Source organism: Tamandua tetradactyla, chromosome 12 (genome assembly GCF_023851605.1).
Source record: "Tamandua tetradactyla isolate mTamTet1 chromosome 12, mTamTet1.pri, whole genome shotgun sequence".
NCBI lineage: Eukaryota > Metazoa > Chordata > Mammalia > Pilosa > Myrmecophagidae > Tamandua > Tamandua tetradactyla.
In genome coordinates, this window is record NC_135338.1 from 88,092,771 (window position 1) to 88,112,598 (window position 19,828).

The following is a 19,828-nucleotide window of genomic DNA, read 5'->3' on the forward strand; positions in this document are numbered from 1 at the left end:
ACATGCTTAAGGCATAATAAAACAGGGACTGTCTTTTGCTTTCAAAATCATAAATTATAATTTAATGCCAATAATAATTTACAACAAATGGCTGTTTACAATAAACTAACACAAAACAAACAAGGTAAAGGGCCTGTGTTTTACTTATTAGAAAAACTTCACACACTCACATGATAGCACTTGCAAGAGGAGAAAATAAACAACAACCGACAAAACCTCCATCTAAAGGTCAGCGACACTCTGCATAAGAGCATACTTATATTTATATATGTATATATCTACAGAAAGAAGCTGAGGGTCAGATGTAAAACTGCTCAAATGCACAAAGACACATTTTTCCTGGTCTACATGTATTGACTGGAACTGAGTATCAAAGTTTAATACACTTTACAAAATGATCCTTTTTCTTTCAACTCCCTCACCACCACCCCCTTTTTAAAATGAAACCACAACATGGTTAGTTATTGGGGAGGGGGGGTGTTGCTGAAAAGCCTCTGTAAGAACAAAACTGCAAGCTCCCATGCACTGAGCTTCCTCCAAACCAGGAAAGAAGAAAGGGGAGAGGGGAACAACTCCAAAAAACAAAATAGCAAAATAGTTACTACTTCAAATCAGTGCACCCTGTAAAGTTTCCCTTTCTCTCCCTCCTCCCTCCCTCCTTCCTTCCTTTTTTTTTTCTTCCTTCCTTCCTCCCTTATCCTTCTCTTTCTTAATTTGGATTCTAAGGACAAAGAATCCCAAGAGCAGTGCAGATGATATCTACACAATCTGAAATGTCAAAGTGTCTATGTGTTTTTATGTATATAACTCCAATAGAAGAGCGTCCCCTCCCGCATGGTCATATTCTCACAGACTGAGGGTAAAGGGGGGAGGGGAGAGGCAGCCAACTGCAAGTTCTCACATATACATTAGAAACAGACCCTTCAGCGCTATTAGATATATCACTGGATTTGAAATCCTCTCAACAGCCACACTAGAGGAGAACCACAGAATATTTTTGAAATCACACCTACTTAAGGAAAAACTCATTGCAAACAACTGCCTTCTATTTACAATACTGATTAGCTTGCTTGAACCATCTTCTGTGTAACTGTCAGAAATGTACAAAAGAGTATTTTTTTTATCATAAAATAGATACTGATCTCAAGATTTCTAATACTTCTCACAATACCTTCCCTAAGCAGGCACTTAAGTGTGGCAAATATAAGGGCCTTTTTTTTCCTGGAAAATCCATTTTTAATTAAAAGGAGGATTAGGTGAATGGGGGTGGTTTACTATATCAGTATGGCACTTCCTAAACCATAGATAAACCATTAACTTCAGCTCCCCCCGCCAGTAGGCACCCAAATTAAACAGGCAAATACACTAGTCCACCTTTGAACAAACTGGCTGAAGAGAGTAAACAAATGGAGCCCCTGGCTGGGCTCAGTGAGAACTCACAGGGGTCTTCTCGATGGAAAGACAGTGAGTGGGGACAGCCAAACAGGTTTCAGATATCAAATAATATTTTAATTTCTGAATACTTTCAATTTTCCTTGGAATATAACACACAAAGACTCGACCAAACAGTTCAGTTATTATAACTTTTACAGTATACAGAAATGTTGCACTTAAAAAAAACCTTCAGTTTTTTAAAAACACAAACTGTAAACTCTAAGATACTGAATCAATCACGTTACCTATAAGTGCCAACAGTGTTATTTTGTCATGCTGATTTCAATGGTATTTTTTAAAAAGGGAAGATATCAACAATTATAATACAAAGGGTTTGCAAATATACAAACAGATATAGGATTTTCATAACAATTCAAGAACTAAGCGGGACCCAATTCAAATTACAAAAGTTCACTTTTTATTCAAACCTCAGCATGTGTCTTGGACACATTCCTTGGCTGCCAATAAATTCCACAGTTCATTCTCTTTCTTAAAATATTTTTTAAAAAGCTAGGTTTGTGGTGGTGTCTTTTGGGGGGAGGTGGGGGAAAGTTAAGTGTTGTATGTGGTTCCTCCTGTTCTCTAATTAGAGTGCTCAATTTCACCTAAAATTTTTGGTCACCACTTGTAAGTGCGTTTCCATCATCTTTGAGTTGCCTTTTAAGTTTTATGTCTTCCTATGATATTTTCATGGACTCAGTTTTAATTCTTGCAGAACATATATTTTAAGGATACACAGTTTTTAAGAAGCCAAGATTATATCAAAACTTATTATAGAACCACAGAATAAACTGGTTTGGAACCAGAAAAGTACAAAAAAGAACAGCTAGAGGTACATAGACACAGGACAATTAATAATTTGGAAAAAAAAAAAGACTTACTGTCTCCATTCTGCTAATTTTCTCCCAATCTCCTTAAATGCACTTTTAGCAATATTTTTCGAAAATTTACCAAAAAAAAGAAAAAGACTAATTTCCTTTTTATACAAAAATGATAAGTAGCAAGTTGTTCTGACCAACACAGGAGTCTCTTTTTTTTAATGCATTCTGTAAAAGTTCATTTGACAGTCTTTTTTTTTTTTTTTTTGAAATTCACAGTCCATTAAATTCTTCCCCTCTCTTCTTTTAGCAAACTTGTAACATCCTTTTATATCCTCTCTTAACAGAAGGAATTTAAGCAAACAAACCAGTCTTTTGCCTTTTCTTTCTCTCTGTTTCACTCCCCCTTCTTATTTTGATTTATTTATTGAATTGCCATATACGGCCAGTTAAAACTGCTGCCGGACAGTAACATATCCCGGATGAGGGTTTCGATGGGGGTTTTACCTACCAAACGGACGAAAAACAATTGCTCTATGACTGAGGAGGAGACGGTGCGGAGGGAAGGGAGGCGAAGCAAAAGCTTTCCGAATCGCGTTGGCTGGTTGGGGTACTGGCTCCTAACGTATTCTTCCAAAGCACACTGGGACTTTTCCTGCAAGCTTTCCACATGGGCTACATCAGAGAGACCACAGGCATCTGGAAGAAAGTTTGAAAAAAAAAGGAGAAGAAGAAGAATTCAGCCATTAGATGAAAAGGTTTGAAATGGATCACATGAAGTGTGTGCAAAATGCTCTGTTCTACTGCCCCAAGCAGGCTTCCAGCAAATCGCAATGCACTGAAAACTAGGAGTAGGGTGGGGTGGGGGGAGGAGGTTGAGGTAGGGACAGAGGAGGAGGGAGAGGAGGTCAGACCAAGAGATGATCCTGGGACATTTGCCCCAGCTCACAGCTCAGTGTGAAACACAGCTGAGTGTGCTGCAGGCTTTCACTGCCCCAGTCCTCAGGCTGGGTCACTGGGAGGTCCAAGCAAAAGTGCACTGGGCGAATCTGGCCCAAGTCAGTAAACAGACAGACAAACAGATGAAAACCAAACTGCCAGAGCTCCTCCCCCTCCTCCTCTGAATAATAGTGTGGCTTATAATTATATAGTGAGGTGGGGGTGGGGGAGCCATAACCTGGCCCAGCCCCGAGTAATGGCGTTCATGACCCAGCCTCAGATTCTCCCCAAAGAGGGCGACTCATTTTTCTCCAGGCTTTGAAACTGATTTAAGTGGCCCTTTAAAACTGATCTTGTCAGTTTAGCCTATTGAAGGGCGGCCATGCAAACTGTGATCTCTCTGTTCATTTGAGCTGTTTCTTTCCCCCCTTTTCTTCTCTTTCTTTTTTCTTCCAATCCTTCCTTTATTATTATTATTATTTTTATTTTTAAAACCCTGGTCCCTCCGAGAAGCACTCCCCCCTCCCCATTATCTGCAGGAAAATACTTTCCTTTTTCTGATTCGTGAAAATACAATAAGTGCCTTTGAAATGAGAGGCTTCTCGGCGAAGGCGGTGCAGGTTGTGACCTGACCTTCTGGGGCTCCCCAGACAAGACCGGGGACTAACACATGCATACTCTGCAATCATTAAAGCAGAGACTCGAAACCCAGCTGCCGCCACATCCACCACAAGAACCAGGACACACGTGCAACCTTCTCATGTGTGTGTCTAGGACTCTGCAGATCTACGGGAAGGCAGAGGTGTCTGTGGTCAGGAATTTTTAAATCTGTTGCATAAGTCTCCTTCCCTCTGCATTGGTACCGTGTGTCTCCCCCTGAATCAGATAACAGGGACCTTTATCTCTTTGTGAGGCGATTTGCATTCTCCATGCAGCCCTCTGCATTTCTGCAACTCATAATAAATTAAACTGTTACAACACTATCAGGCATTTCTTTCCATGGAAGACTAAGGGAAAGGCTAAGAGCTAACAAGGATTATCAAGAAATTAACAACCGCCCCATGGTCTGGGAAGTCTCGGGTTGTGGGTGCCGATGGAGGGTGACTGTGGGGTAGGGGAGTTCCTAGTCTGCACATTTGCATCAGGCAAATGCCTTACATATGACAGCCCCCACCCCACCCCAGGAAAAATAATATTCCGATCCAAGCCTCTGCATACAGGTCTTCCCTGCCCAGACACTGTCCTTCGATTCCTTTAGGACTTCGTAGGGCAGAATTTGAGGCGGCTTGGAGTGGTGGTGGTGGCGGTGGTGGTAGATTTTGGGTGAAAAGCAGCAATGTATAACAGAGAGCTGCTTCAGCACTCAGAACCTGGAATAGATTCAGCTAAGGACTTGGTTCCCCAGACTTCCTTCAGACAATAAGGAAGAGAGAGTGAACCCCCTTTTTGTTTTCCCCATAAACTACACATCCTTCCTAGCTTGCTGATTGTGAGCTTCAAAATCTACAGTGGGTGACGAGGTTCCAAGCCCTGCCAACATCCAGATGTTTGCCATTCTTAATCGGGAACCCCTTTTCCCTCTCAGCTGTGACAAAGGGATCAGCTGACAACTTAGTACAAGAATGTGGAGAGGGTGGCTTCCACCCACCTGGGCTGTGCTGAACTCAGCCTGGAGGCAGCCAAGAGGCTCAGGTGTGGCCCGGATTGGAAAGCCAGACACCTTCAAAAATCATTTGGCCTCAAGAGTTAATTAATATCAGATCTATTACTCACACAGGTTAAACTACATGCAAACTAATTAGATTTCACAATGGAGTCAATGATGATTTTATAACTCAGGCAACATTTATATCCAGCCCAAGTTGGAATACACTTGGGGTTGTTTGAAAATGCTTATGTGTCTGCCTGGGCAGGGGAAGCAAGAGGTCAGAATCTTCAACTCCCTGCACACATTCTAAGGAGTGACCAGGGTCCCTTTGCTTCTCTGGTTCCTTGCAGACAGCCCCTGCCCCTCTTTTGGCAGCCTGCACTATTTTAATAACAATTTGATTTTGAAAATTGCTGCCCCCAGACTAGATTTGCCAACTCCTACTGAGTTAACAGGCAAACTTTTCCCCTGCAGGGAAGATGCTAGGGCTGCTCCAGTGCCAGGGCCATCTCGTAGAGGCCCAGCCAGGATGCCAGAGAGAGCCAGGGGAGTGGGGGGGGGGGTGGAGGGTGGAGGAGATTCCTGGACCCAGCAGGCTTAAGACACCTGGGGTGAGGGAGGGGAGCAGCAGAATGCAGCCCAGGCTTGCCACTGCGGAAGGGGACTAGGCCAGAGAGGCTTCCCTAATGGCCCATGTAGGGGGTCTGTGCTTGCAGCACCCTCCCTGCAGCTCAGCCTCTCACTCCTCTGCCCAAGACAGGCCTGGTGGGTCCCTGCAGCTGCACAACTTCACACTTCAAGTTGCACTCAACAGTTTGCCCTTCAAGGGGGAGGCTGGGCTGGCCCTGGGGACTCCCAAGTTTCCTGACCCCTAGATGGAGGGCTGGGAGCCCTTGGGCAGGTAGACTGGGCCTGGCCTCTGGCTCTCCAAGCCTGAGTGAACAGGGCATCTTCCTACCTGAGGTGAACAGGACTATGGCCTTGAGGCAGCTGTACTCGGCCGAGTCGACGTGCAGCGCCTTGAGCTTCTCCACTTGCTCTTGGAAGATCCGTATGTGGTCCATAAAGGCGACCACCCTGTCGGCGGACATGGGCGAGGCGTGCAGGCCGGCGGCGGCCAGGAGCGGGGCGACGTGGAGGGGCATGGAGCACTGCGCCGCGTTCAGCACGAACAGCTCGCTCCAGGTGAGGCGAAGCAGAGCCACCTGGTCGGTGATCTGCAGGTCGGGGAAGAAGGGGATGTTCCGGGCCCACTCGACGGCGCTGAAGAGCATCCGCGCGGCCAGTTCGCAAATGTTCTCGATGCCCATGATGTTGTTGGGCTGCATGCATTGGCTGCCGAAGCGCGACGTGGGATAGGGCTCGGCGCGCAGCAGCAGGGAAATATATCCGGACAGGTACGAGTGGCAGTTGAGGGGGTCCCCGTTGGTCAGCGCGAACTGCCCGTGGGTCGGCTGGGTGGGCGGCATCCTGCCCCTCTGCACCGCTGCGGGGAGGAAAGGAGACACTCTGCAGTTAATGACCAGCCAAGGCGCCAGCTCCCCCGGCGGGGGGTCTGCCCCAGCCCGACCCCCACCTGCCCCAGGCCCAGCGCCACGCAGGAGCCTGGCGGGCCTGCGCATTCGCCAGCGCGCCGGGACCACGGACCTGGGACAGTCGCCGGGCGCCCCGATCCACTGCTCTCACACCACCACCCAGGCAGGCCCTGGCGGCCTGAGCTGCACACTCGCCTCCGAGGCCCGCTCGGGACTAGGGTCGCCGAGGACCCAAAATTGGCCACTCGGTCTCGGGGTCCCCGGCGCTGTGGGCGGGATGTGGTATTCTGGGGGCATTTTTTTCTTCTTTACTCTAAACAGCTGATATTTCTTATTGATTGGAGGAGAGGGAGCGGGAGGGGCCAGTCTGGGGGGAGGGTGAGACGCTTTTGCAAAAGACCCAAGGGTTCACCCCACATGGCCTGTGGCCGCCCTGGCACGACTCTCCTCCACACCCAGCAGCCCCAGCCCCAATCCGGCAGAGAGCCCCCGGCGACCCGCGAGCCGAGACCGAGGACTGGCGTCCGCCTGGTCAACGTGCTCGGAGCAAGAGAAGAGAGAGGGCGGAGAGAGAGCCCGGCCCAGGCGAGAGGAAGCCGGGGAGAGGCCGGAGGAGGCGGCCGGCGCCGGCGGAGCCCGGGAAGGGCCCGAAAGGACCGGGGAAAGCCAGCGAGGCTCGGGCTCCGGCTGTTGTCTGCTGCGGGATCCGGAGAGCCGCTCTCGCAGAAACACAAAGAAACCCCGGCAATCGCTCGCCCCAGCCCGGAGCCCGCGCCCGGCGCCGAGCGCGCCATTGGCCGAGCACCGCTCGCGGCGCTCGGCGAATTTCATATCACAAAGACCCAACTCGCGCCGAGCGAAAGCAGCCGCCCAGGCCCTTTGCCCACCCTTTCCCTAGTCCCTATCGTGTTCTCCTCCTTTCAAAAGTGAAAGGAAAAAAGAAAACAGAGGTGTTTTTTTTTTTTGACGCAGAATGTTAATCCACGGAGGGTCACATGAGCGCTGCCCGAGCGGCAGCGTTAATACCGCGAAGTGCATAAAATTGCCATTTGTAATTTGAACCTCCTGTACAAAAGTACAATCTCAGGTTGTTGGTTTTTTTTTTTTTTTTTAGAGGGTGGGGGCTGGGGAGAGAGGTAGGCAGGAGGGACGTATGTTGAACATGCAGGAAAAACGAGAGCGATTGAGAGCTAGCGAGAAGTAAACCAGGCTTTAAAAAACCACCACCACCCCATCCCATGCAGAGAAAGGCGAACTGGAATGAACTCGCAATCAATGCAAAGAAAATGCAAATAGCCCGAAGAGAGAGGAGAGGAGGAAGAGAAATCAGTCGGCCTGGCATGCAGATTTGGGGTCTGGGCTCCAGTGCAAACCTCGCTTCTAGTATAAACCCCCTGTCGGCTGCAATACGAAGAGATGAGCTTAGGGCTTCTGGTTCCTCACCCGAAGCAGGCTAGCCAAATGCACCCAGGGCCCCGGGACCCTGGGCGGGGGTGGGGGGAGGGGAGAAATGAGAGGCCGATACCTTCCCGTCTCATGCCCACTTTGAGGCACTTTTTGAGGCGGCAGTACTGGCACTGGTTGCGGTGGTGCTGGTCGATGGGACAGTTCCGGTTGGCGCGGCACGTGTAGCTCAGGTTCCTCCGCACGCTGCGCTTGAAGAAGCTCTTGCAGCCCTCGCACGTGAACTGGCCGTAGTGCTTGCCGCTCGACTTGTCCCCGCACACCACGCACTCGATGTGTTGTTGCTGCTGCTGTTTGTCGCCGCCCGGGCCGCCCGGGCCACCCTGGCCACCGGCCGCCGTCTGGGCCGGCGTGCTGGCCGGGCCCCCTTGGCCCGGCGTCTGTGGCGTGTGCGGGGCGCCGGGCGGCGGGCCGGGCACGGGCGGCGCCTGCGAGGCCTGGCTGCCCTGCGAGCCGGGCACCTCGTCCTGGGGGTCGCGCCACGTGCTGACTACCATTGCCATATCTATGGGGGCCGCGTCCGGACTTCCTGCTCCCCTGGCTGCGGGCGGCGGCGGGGCGGCGGCGGCTCCCGAGTCTCGGGCTCCGGCGCGCCGCCTTTTGTGTGTGCGAGGGTGCGAGGGCGCGGGAGGGCGCCCCGGGCGGCTTGGGGGCTGGTTGGTTGAGGTTGGTTAGTTTTTCCTTTTTTGTTTTGCTTTTGCAAAGTTTTGTCGATTGCTTGTCTGGCCCGGTGTGTTTGTTTTGTTTGTTTCCCTCGGCTCAGCTTTGTTGGTTTCGGGGGGCTTTCCGCCGGGAGGGGAGGGGAAGGGGACGGGGGAGAGCGAGTGGTGGCAGAACGTGGAGAGAGAGAGGGAGGGGAGGGAGAGCTGCAAGTCGATTGTCTGGCTTCAAGACAGAAGTAGGAGGCAAAAAAAAAAAAAATCTCTCCAAAGATCTCGCTCGCTCTCACTCTCTCCCTCCCTCTCTCGCTCACTCTCTCGCTCTCAGAGCTGGTGTGCAGCCGAGGAGTTAGAGGAGGAGGAGGAAGAGGAGGAGGAGGAAGAGGAGGCGAGGCGACTGTCCGGGGGCCAAGTCCAGGGCAGCCCACAGTCAGCCATTCAGGAAAGCCATCGAAATCAGGAGGACTAGGAGAGCGGAGGCGCCGGGCGCGGGAGCGCCCAGGGAGCCCGGCAGGCCGGGGCGGAGGCCGGCGGCCCGCGAAGTGGCCGGAGCGCTGCCCGGGTCCGGGGGAATCAGCATGAAAGTGGTCCGCGTCCGGCGCTGCGCGGCGTCGTCCTGGCGCTGGGCCGCCGCTGCCGCCTTGTCCCGGGCGCCCGGCGCGCGCCCCGCTCGCTCCGGCCGCCGCCGCCCGCTTTCGCCGGCTGGAGGCCGCTCGCCGCTCCCTGCGGGCCGCCCGGGCCGCCGCCGCTGCTGCCGCCGCCGCCGCCGCCGGAGCCGCCGCCGCCGCCGCCGAAGCCGCCGGGTCGGGCCCGGAGCCGCCGCGTCTAGCGCCGCCGCCGCCGCTGAAGCCGCTGCTGCCGCTGCTGCCGCCGCCGGAGCCGCTGCTGCTGCTGCTGCCGCCGCCGCCTCACACACATAGGGAAAGAGTCAACTCGCCGGCGGCGGGGGAGAAATGATAAAAGAGAGAGAGGAGGGCAGATCACCACCTAGAAGCACATCCTTCGTGCGCAGAGGGGGGAGAAAGAGACGGAGAGAGAGAATGAAAGAGGGGAAAAAAGGCAGCTCGGCACCCGGAGAAAGGAGGCAACTCGGGGAGAGGAGGAGGAGGAGAAGAAAACACACACGCGCGCACGCACACACACACCGCGGAGAGAAAAGAACAGAGAATCAAAGTGATCAAATATGCTAAAAAGGGGGGCGCGGGAGGGAATGCGATTTATAGGCGCCGGGGCTGGCAGAAGTGGCTTCTCCGCGTTCAGCTCACTGAGCTCTCTATATAGTGAACTTTGACACGACTGCTGCAACTTAGCGCACGTTGCCATGGCGACGGCGCGCCTTATAAGGCAGCAGCCGGGGTTGGCCTGGCCAGGCGCGCGCGCGCCGCCCCCTCGCCGTCATTGGCCGGAGCGCGGCCGCCCCGCCATGGCGGCCGCGGGCGCAGCCCGGTCCTAGCGCGAGCGGCGTCGCGGCTGTGGCGCGGGACGCGCGGGGGGGAAGTGAGGGGGGGATGGGGCAGGGGCGGCCGCCACCGCCCGCCGCCGCTCAAGGTGGGGGTGGGGGTGGGGATAGGCTTGCGCCGGCCCCGGGCGCGCGGCCCCCGATCGCCCCGCGCCCGGCACCCGAGGTTTCCGCCCCGGCGGGGAGACGAGCGCGGCGCGCACACACAACGCCTCTTAAAGGCTCCGCGAGAGGCTCTGGATGGATTCCGGGACTTCGCTTTTCGCAACTTGGCGATGCCACGGAAACCGGCGCTCGCGCACCACCCGGGACTCCCGGCGCATCTTTGTACCCGCGAAGCCGGAGAGGAAAAAAAAAGTTCCCCTCTTTCTTTGCCGAGGGGTGGAGAGTGAGGACGGGAAGCGGCCGCGAGCTGAGCTTGTAGGCATTTTATAAACGAAAGATTTGGCCAAATCCGGGTGATGGGAGACACTTTTCTTAATCAACTCTGATCACTTTCTCGATTTGGCGGCTCATGATTTCTTCCTTTCTATCTTTCTTTTCTTTTTAAGGAGGAAAAAAAAGAGCCACTCAGTGTCTGTCTTTTCCTTGTAGGGTTAACATCTCCCAGGTATGTGGCCTGACATTTTAATTGCTCAAATAAAGCATCTCGGATGCGGAGAAGCAGAAGTAGACTTCATCTCATTGTCATGACGCAATTAAAATCAATTTTCCTCAACTTTAGCCTCTCTCGTTGGCTTCAGCCTACACGAAAGCCAAAGTCCTGCCACACACCGAGTCCTGGTGTGAGGGAAAAAGACCCTTCTGCCCCGCTGATGGACAGGCGGAGGCAGCCGCCGAGCCTCCCTTGTGCACACCCTCTGTACACACATGTAAACGCACATGTATCAGATGCACATTTGTCAATGTACACAGACAAAGACTTCAGCGACTATGCTTCTAAGTCATAGAACAGTTGAGTATGGCCTTATTGTCCCTCAAGTTCTTTTTAAGCATTCATATAGTCATTAAAACACACCCAGAGATTCTGCCTCAAATTGAAAATAATACCAAGGCAACTCACAAAATCCACAACAAGTCACATTGTACCTCAAGAGATTCGCTGCAATAAGAACAACTTCCTAGCCTGTGCCATTGTGCTCAACACGCTAAAATGATTGAGGTTGGGTCTCTGAATTTCAGGATGTCTGGTTTTAAATGCCAAACATCCAGAAGTGACCCCAGGACACACCCACATACTATATTTCAACGCAGTAACCTTTTTGTTTGATTATGACCTGTTAGTGGATTGCGATTAGTCCACATTTATAGAGGAAAATTCTGACTCCATCATACGCACTTCGTACCAAGAAAAACTGTAAATTGGTAAGCCAACCAGGTTTATGAACAATTAAAATATTTTTATACAAAAAGATGCCGAGCTCCTGGAAAAATGAACACATGTTAAGAGTTAATTAATGTCTGCAGAAAACATCTTTGATAATTAAAAAAATCGACAAGATGAAGTTTTTTTAAAGAAAAATAAACCATACTTATAATTGTCATGTGTCGAGTGCACTTTGCATTCAATGTCCTTTATACACACAGGAAGAATACTAGAGAGGATGAAGCGAAAATGTGAGCAAATAGGGGCTAGTTTTTAGGGAACTTAAAAAAAAAGCTCTTCAAACCTTACTCCTGATGCCTCCTTAGCTCTCAGCCTTTCTATGTTGAAATCACATATTTTCACTCAAGCTGCAGGTGCTGGGAGTATTTGAAAGTTGTAAAAAATATATATCCTATAGTGGACACTAAACCATCATAAACCTGGTGTGCAATGAGATTGCCAAAGAGCAAAGCCAGGCTGAGAATTTCAGGTTGATTAGAGACGAAATAGAACTTTCTTTAAAGGACCTCAGAATGGAAAAGAAATCATTTCAGAGAAAATACCCCCCCCCCCCTTTTTTCAACCTTTATGATTTGAGGAATTGACTAGTGCTAGAAATGTCAGTAGATTAGGGGCAAGTTCACACAGATGTGCGTGTGTAGGGGGTGGGGGTAAAATAGGAAATGTGATGAGCATCCCCATCTCAGTTTAGCAGATAAGAATAATTGATACAGGGAAATCTTAATTTTGCCTCCTCAATGCGAGGCTTCCATAGCAAGACCACCTTTTATAAACATGCGAAGGGACAATTTTGAGGAGCAATAGCTTTCCCAGTCTGCTTGGAGATTTTTGTAAATTGAAGTAGGCTCTGATGGCCCTAGATTTTAATTGAAGAAATTTCCAGCTATCTCTTATAGAAATGGAGCCTACTGGGCACACGACTACAGAACTGTTATGAAGTCAGTCATTCAGCTATGAGGATTCTGTTTTAAAGCAAAAAAAAAAAAAAAAAAAATCAATGTATGAACTCAGTTAATTTTACTGCACAGAAGAGACAGGATCGCAGGCTGAGATGATAAAGGCGGGGGAAATATTTTAAAATGTCTTCATTTGAGATGTTCATCCGCCTTGAGTAAAACTGCTCTAAGACAAAATATGTATGTCAATATGTTGTTAATAGTTATATATAAAAAAATCCAGCCCAGTCTTTTATTGCAGATGTAAATTTCCTTTGAGCAGAGAAAGTTAGAAAAACATTTGTCTTAATCTGGGGAGGAAAAAAAAAAAACCCACCCAGGAATATGATTTTCTTGCAGAAACTGGCTTGATGGGCTGTAATTCTTTGCGGATTAATTCACAATGTGAGTACAGACCCCAGCAAATGCCGAGTTTAACTCTGAACTCTGTAGAAACCAGTTCCGTCCACCAGGATTCATTGAATTCCTCCTTTCCCTCAATCTAGTCCGTGTGTGTTTTTCTCTTCCACCACACTGGAGCTCCATGAATAGGGAAAGGGGCTTCCATTGTGTCCCTCTGAACTTCCAAGTCAATGCAATTTTTAACCACTGGCTTGTGGTACTTTGAAAATCACCAGGGGCTGTCAGAGTTGGGTCCTCTGAAAAATTTACAGTGCTAAATCAGAGCATATGCTGGGAGGGAAAAAATTGCTTAAGATTGGAGCAAGTACAGTATCTGTCTGCCCCCTAGTGTAAGAGTTCTCGCTGCCTAAAATTCAACTTTAAAAGAAAAGGAGCTCTTAAAGGGAAACGACTTTGGACTCACGTAGGCATAGGAGAATGAAACTTCTGTACATTTTAATTTGAATAATTCTTCAGGATTTAAAATTAATTGGCTTGGGTTTGGTTGGACCAGATTCGGATCTCGCCACCTCTGCTTTCCCCGAGTCACTGGCGAAGAGGTGATTTTTTTTTTTTTTAAACTGGGTTTATGTGCGTCCCCCCTCACCCCCTCCTCTCATTTTCTTTCTTTCTGTCTCTATCGTTTCTCTCTCGCTGGCTTTCTAAAAATGAGGAACGTGCCTTGAACGTTCTGGAAGAGCACAGAATGGCTTTTTAAATCAGTCCGGCCGCGCTTGCAATAGCCAGCAAAAAGGTAAACGGTTGCCTGAAATCCGCACGCCAGCTCCGCCACCCCGCCGGATGGTGAGTACCCTTCACGTTGCGGTTCTCCTGCTAGCTTAACCGAGCTGTCGCCTCCCCGAGCCGCGGCCGAGGGCGCCGGGCAGGGCTGATCTCCCTCCCTGCCTGGCTGGCTGTCAGTTGCACAAGGTTGCAAAATGAAGCGCACAAGGCAAATCGAACAGTAAATTCTGATACTTAGTGCAAGCCCGGCAGCTCTTTTGCTATAAAACCCAGTCGTCTGTTGCTTGGAAAGCCCCGTTTATAGGACCGGTTGTTAGTTTGCTCTATCGTAGGAAATGAGTTTGAGGAGACAGGACGAGGAGAGGGGAGCTACCGCAGTCCTTACGCTTCGATTTAATCATATTTTGGCAGCTTTGCAATTGTATTTTCCACCTCTCTCTCCTCCACCACCTCTCCTACCACACACTTGCAATAAAATATGGCAATGCATTAAATTGACGCTGCCCCCCCTTCCCCGAACCCCTTAAACCACAGTCCTAGGCATTTCATACACATTAGCAAACCGATCTTTTGAAAAGCCCCAAGTCATCCCCAAACCCCACATAGCACAAGGAGAAAAGTGAGAAAGAAGAGAGAGAGAGAAAAAATACTGTAAGTAAACATACCAAAACCATATTTGCCTTGTTCAAGGTCCCAAACCGCTTGCATCTTCCTTCTAAACTGGAATAACTCTCCTTTAGTTTGGCGGGTGAAATAAACGCTTTGTTGGCCCCCTGAAAAGATGTGTCTTTGATAATTAGACAGAATCTCCTCCTCGGTGTTTATCTAAGCGATTGTGCAAACTGATAAAAAGTAGGCACTAGCCTGCAGGGAAAAAGAGGAAAGGTGAAGGAAGAGCTCTTCCACCTCAAGGAAGTGCTTTCCCATGTATTAGGCGCTCAGCCTTGGAAAACCCTGCACAGTAACTTTAGAGAGACAAGGTTTCAGGGAGCTTTGTACATAGCTGCTGAGGAATGCAAGCCTCGCCTTTAAGAAAAAAAAATCCCCAAACCGTAGGTAGGAGATGTCTGGAGTGATCCTTGTCTCTCATCTCATTCCTTAGAAGGAAGAGTGCGTTGTTACACCTTGTTTGGGGCTGGAAAGAGGAGACTTTAAAAACACCCGTCCAATTGAAAAAAATCTCCCAACTTAATGAGTTTAGTCGGAGGCTGGAGCAAACCGCTCAGCAACTATAGGCGATATTGCAAAGCAAGACGACCGGAGGCACAGCCAAATTCCACTGTTTGGGGTCGAGAGGGATGGAGGCTAATCCTAAAGCAAGCTGGAAAAAAAAAAAAACAACCCAGAGGTGGGAGAGGAGGGGGGGGGGGGAAAAGCAACAGCCTCTCAGGCTGGCAGATAGGCTCCCCTTGCCCTGGATCAAAGATAGAACTTGAAACAGAAGGGTAACATTTTTTCCTAGGAATCCGATGGAATCCTCATTTTCCACTTTTAACTCAGATTCCCCCAAGTGATTTTTTTCTCTCCCCTGCGGATTCGTACCCCCGCTTCCGGTCCCCATTCTAGAACTTTCCTGAAGAAGAAACCTATTTCTTTTGGGGGGAGGGGTTCCCCCATTTCATGCCTCCAGATAATGAATGCTTACTTCACCCCTCCCTTCACCTGCCCCCTCCCCTCAAAAAACGAATAAAGGGACAGGAATACAGTAATTAGTGGAAAACTGACCATAAACTATGCTGCCCTTTGCAGTTTAATACAGTTTGAACTAATGGATTTTTGTTGTTGTTGTTTTGTTTTAAGAGAAGAATAATGGTGAAACACGGATCTTTTATTTTAGGAAACTGTTATGGTAAGATGTATGTCAGACTTGACAAATGGAACTAACGCTCTTCGGCTGCTTCTTGTCCTTGTCTTAAACAGGAATTAAGTTAAACACAGTGCTGAATGTTAATTACATGTTTACTGGCTAATGAAAATTACAAATGGTTTTACCACCTCAAACAATGATGAAAACTCTGAAGACACTGTAATTATATACTTTGAGGGAGAGAACCCAGAATATTGATCATAAGAAGTGTAAATCTTTTTTTTAACTATTCATTAATACCATAACTATGGGCTACAGAAGTTCTTCCTTGTGGTTTGTCTCATCAGTTACACCGAATGGATGGATGGAGGGCCAAGCACCTCTGGGGAGGTGGTGAACTCATTCTCTTGGTAGAAGGAGGCCACTAATGTAACTCCTCGGTGCCCCCCTCCCTTTTGCCCCGCCCCCTTTAACCCCAGCAGAAGGTCGAAGGAACGTTGAATGGGGGTTGGGGGGGAGCAGCTCGGGGCAGGTGAAGGTGATCTCAGCTCGGCCTGTCTCCTCCCCGCCCCTGCCCTCCTCTCCCTCCTCTCTTCCCCGCCAGGTCTGATCGCTGACCGCCTTCCCCAGTCTCTGCGCCTATCGGGTGACCCGGCTTTTGGGGTTCCTAAAGGGGAGACCAACTAGATCAGGCAACTCACTGCAACCCTGACAACTTAAGCTCCCTCCTTCAGAGGTGGCTGAGGCCGTTCATTGCAAAAGAAGAAAAAGAGAAGTTGGGGGTTGGGTTGGCTATTGGGTAAGTTGGCTCCGACACCTAAACCAGAACTGGTTTCTCTGGGTTTGGGAGTAGAGAATTTTTTTTTTTGATTGTTTGTTTATTTTCTTTTAACTTTGGCCAGAGTTGTAGCGTTGGCAGTCACTCTGCTCTCAGGGGTCAAAGGTGAGGCTTTGCTAACCCTAAAAGGCTGGTCTGGCCTGGCCAGAAGGCCCAGCAGGTGGGGTGTGGGGGGTTGTCAGCCGTAGTGCCTGGCACTTGGGAGGGGGCTGCCTGTGAAACCTGCACACCCAGGGCACAGCAGCACCAAGCACTGATTTTAAGTGCAATATTGAGGATTTTTTAAAGAAGTGCCCTAGGCTTGTGGAACTGGAGTTCTCTTTTTCCCTGAGAATTCCCAAGGCGCTGGTCTTTGTCTTAGAGGGAATGGCGTTTCTGAATGGTGTGAAAGAGACAGAGAGGGTCGCTTCAAATCGATTTTACTTGTCCTTTCTGTCTTTTCGGATCAACGCCCTTCAATGGGCACAGAGGTGCTCTTTCAACCAAAAACTTGTGCTACATTTTCTGCCTGTATTGGTGCTAAGTACAATAAGCAGTGGGCAGATTTTTTTTTCTTTGCGCTCCAAAGCAAGAAAGCACCCTAATTAAATTGTTTTATATGGACAGTCAAGACGAACCAATTAAGTATGCATTAGTATAAAGATATAATCTGTAGATAAGACGGTGTAGAAGATCATTTGTAGGACAAAGGAGAGGGCACTCACGTCGGGGAGGGTGCGGTAGACCCAGCAAGGTCGCTCACCTTCCTCCCTGGGCACGGGAGGAATTGAGAGGCCCGCGCCCCAGGTGACAGCAGGGCCGGCGAACAGGTGGGCGGCACTGCTGGAGTTGGTCAGGCCGGCGCCCAAGGCATGAGAGCGGTGGAGCGCCAGGGGCTGGCACCTCTCACGTCCCCCTGACTCGGACAACACAGCGGTCCGAGGTGCCGAGTCCCAGAGGAGGTGGCTCGAGCGCGCGGTGCCCAATTCCAGGCCGAGCCCACATCCTGGCGCCCCAGGTCCAGGGCGCGGCCCGGCCACCAGGAAGACTGCACCCCGGGGGTCAGGGAGGGCCGGGGTCGGGGCCGGAGGCGGGGGTCGCCGGCGCTGCCTGGGCCGCAGCACCTCGGGCAGCCCAGCTCAGGGGCCGGCGCCCCCTTTAGCAACACCTCCGAGCTAAGCGCTCTTTCGCTTCTAAGGAAAGGGGTGCTTCTCTGCGAAGAAAGTAAAAGTCCCCACCCGACGCCGCCCTGACCGAGGGACGTCGAGGACCAGCAGCTGGAGGCGGAGGGTCGGAGGATGGGCTCGGCTCCTCGTGCGCCTGAAGCAGCTCTGGGCTTCTCTAAGCCCCTTTCCTCCCTCCGAGGTGTGTGGAGGTAGAGGCTGGCAGGGAGCCTGTCACCCCGAACGAGACAACCCCCCGGAAAGGGGCCTGGGCCTCCCTGCCTGGAGGAGTGAGGCGGTGATAGGTGGTCCCCGGGGCACCTGGGCGCGAGCGCGGCGCGCTTCGGCGGGAAGGGCGCAAAGGGCGCCCTTGGGGGGAGGGACGAGGGAGAATTAGAGCTGGGGGAAGTGGCTGAATGTCAGAAGTAAAAAGGTTGAAAAGCCAATTTTCCAGGCGCGCTTTCGCCCCCCTTTGCTGGTTGCAGGGGCCGTAAATCAGCGGCGGGCGACGAGGGCGGGAGGAGGCCCTGGGCTGGCTCGGTGCAGCCCCGCCCGGCCAGCGCGCGCCTCCCGGTGGGCCCCGAATCGATCCGAAGCCTAGCTGAGGATGTCACCGCACTAAATATTTACTGATCACACACAAATAGCCGGGGCTCGAACGATTTTCCTCTGCGAGGAGAGCGCAGAGAGTAGGGTAAATCATTTTATTAGTGTGGATAAAGCCCAGAGCACACTCCGGGCTGGAGTGTTTTAAGATGTGTCTTCAACGGGATGAAAAGAGTTAGGGAAATCGATACGGAGTGATTAGAAGCCCCCGGGGTGACGAAGGGGGCCGGGGCTTTCGGGGATTTGGCGAGGCTGAGAGGCTGGAGCGGGCCTCGAGGGGGGCCCGACCACCGCCAGGGAGCTCCCCGGCGCAGGCCTCGGTCCTCCCTCCCCGACAGAAGACGCGAGGGCGCCGCAACCCGCCGCGAGCCCGCCGCGGTCCGCCTTTGCCTGGGAGCGCCCGGAGCCGGCTGCGCGGGCCGCCGCGGGGCACAGGGTTTGGGAACCACCCGCTCGGTCCCTCGAGGGCCGGGAGCCAGGCGGCTAAGAGAGCGGATGGCAGGCGCGGCGCGGAGGCTTGGGCACATCTACCCCCACCCCCACCCCTCCACCCCCAGCCCCTCGCGGCGGCCACCAGCCCGCGGCTCCCCAGGCAGCCTGCGGGAGCAAAGGTGTGGCCCGATCGGGCTGCGTTTCTCCCCCTAGAAGTTCGAGGCCCCCCCTCCAGCCGCGACCCGCGGCACTCCGAAAAGTTCCCCTGGATGAATCTGGGCTCCTCATCAGCTTTAATATTTCTAAATGGGCCTCAGCGGCCCAGCCCGGCTGACTGCCTCTCCCTCCCACCCACCGGGTCTTTAGGGCGGCGGCGGGGTGCTGGCACCCACCCGGGGGCCACGGGGAGGACGGGGCGAGTGGGTTCCAGGTTTGGGGCTCTGGGCAGGACGAGAGGACGTCTGAGGTAGAGGAGGGAGGCAAGAGCAGGGTGACAGATACTGAGGAAGCCCCAGGGCGCCTCCGTTCTCCCAGGGACTGGAGATCAGCTTTGGGGGTGTCAGTCCACCCCCCAATGACGTGAACCCTTCTGGGGTCCCGATGCTGGATGCAGGGAGCCCAAAGTGGCGAAGATGTAACGACTTGCAGGCTTTGCTGAGGTTAGCAACGCTTTGCGGGGTTGGGGGTGGGGTTGCGGGGAGGGAGAGGAAAACCTGCTCTCTAAACTCAAGCAGCAAAGGCCTGGCGCGAAAATGGCTTTTCACTTCGAAGCTCGAGCCTCGCTACTGTGAACAAACCTTGAGGTTCGAAACAGCTGCAAATAATCAAGAAGGCACTAATTTGGGGGGAAAGGGAGGGGAGGAGAGTGGAGAAAAGGGGGAGCCTTTTTCGTTTTTCCTTCTTCCTTTCCCGCTCCTGACCTTTTCCTAAAACCTATTCTCTTCTTAAAGAAACTGATTGCTACTCCTATTTATTTATTTAAAAAGCCCCCCCCCCCCCTATTGCTCGATTTTCTCGGCAGCTTGAGGAATTCAGTTCAGGCTGCCCTGCTTGGCTTTTCGGTGCAACAGGAAACATAGCTACAGAGCCAATTAAACATTTTCCAGAAGGGGGATTTTTTTTTTTTTTTTTTTTTGTGAATCCCAGTGGATTGGAGCGGTGTGTTCAGGTGTGATGTGAAGCGATCGGTGCCACCAGCTGCTTCCTAGGTAATCCTCTAATTCCTACGATGGACGCTCCCGAGCTTCGCTGACCTGGAGGGGGACAGGATACCCGACTCATTAACCCTTCCCGGTTTAGACAGAACGGAGGTTAACTATACTAATCTACCAAAAGGGCTGTGGCAAAAAGGACAGAAGGACAGAAGGGAGGACGGAAGAAAGGAAGGAGGGAAGGAAGGAAGGAAAGAAGGAAGGAAAGAAGGAAGGAAGGAAAAAAGGAGCAGCAAATTCACTCCACTTGAGAGGTTTTTAGAGCTCTCTGCTCTTCTCTGGCCCTCCCCCGCCCCCATCCTTCCTATGAAAGCTGCTTTCCATTCAGAGACAACAGTCTCATCCATCAAGGCAGCACACTTCCTGGG

General features: G+C 51.5%; 1 protein-coding gene and 1 long non-coding RNA gene across 7 annotated transcripts in view; one reads left to right on the plus strand and one right to left on the minus strand.

Annotated features, from left to right (window-relative positions):
• Positions 1-645: 645 nt before the first annotated feature.
• On the minus strand, positions 646-14,725 carry NR2F2 (nuclear receptor subfamily 2 group F member 2). Of its 3 annotated transcripts, none has more exons than XM_077124081.1 (3): positions 14,090-14,725; positions 5,798-6,325; positions 646-2,951 (listed from the first exon to the last, which is right to left on the minus strand). In XM_077124081.1, exons 1-3 carry the CDS (start codon positions 14,130-14,132, stop codon positions 2,677-2,679), a joined length of 846 nt encoding a protein of 281 aa, XP_076980196.1. In that variant the 5' UTR covers positions 14,133-14,725; the 3' UTR covers positions 646-2,676. The 3 variants fall into 3 exon arrangements, with proteins under 3 accessions (XP_076980196.1, XP_076980195.1, XP_076980197.1); XM_077124080.1 differs by lacking the exon at positions 14,090-14,725 and adding an exon at positions 7,900-8,388; XM_077124082.1 differs by lacking the exon at positions 14,090-14,725 and adding an exon at positions 6,487-6,656.
• Positions 12,543-19,828, plus strand: part of LOC143652461 (uncharacterized) — a 151,909-nt gene continuing 144,623 nt past the window's right edge. The window contains exon 1 of one of the 4 annotated variants that reach the window (XR_013160687.1): positions 12,543-13,484. This is a non-coding gene — a long non-coding RNA (uncharacterized LOC143652461). The remainder of the gene's footprint in view (positions 13,485-19,828) is intronic. The other 3 variants (XR_013160684.1, XR_013160685.1, XR_013160686.1) reach the window with 3 other exon arrangements.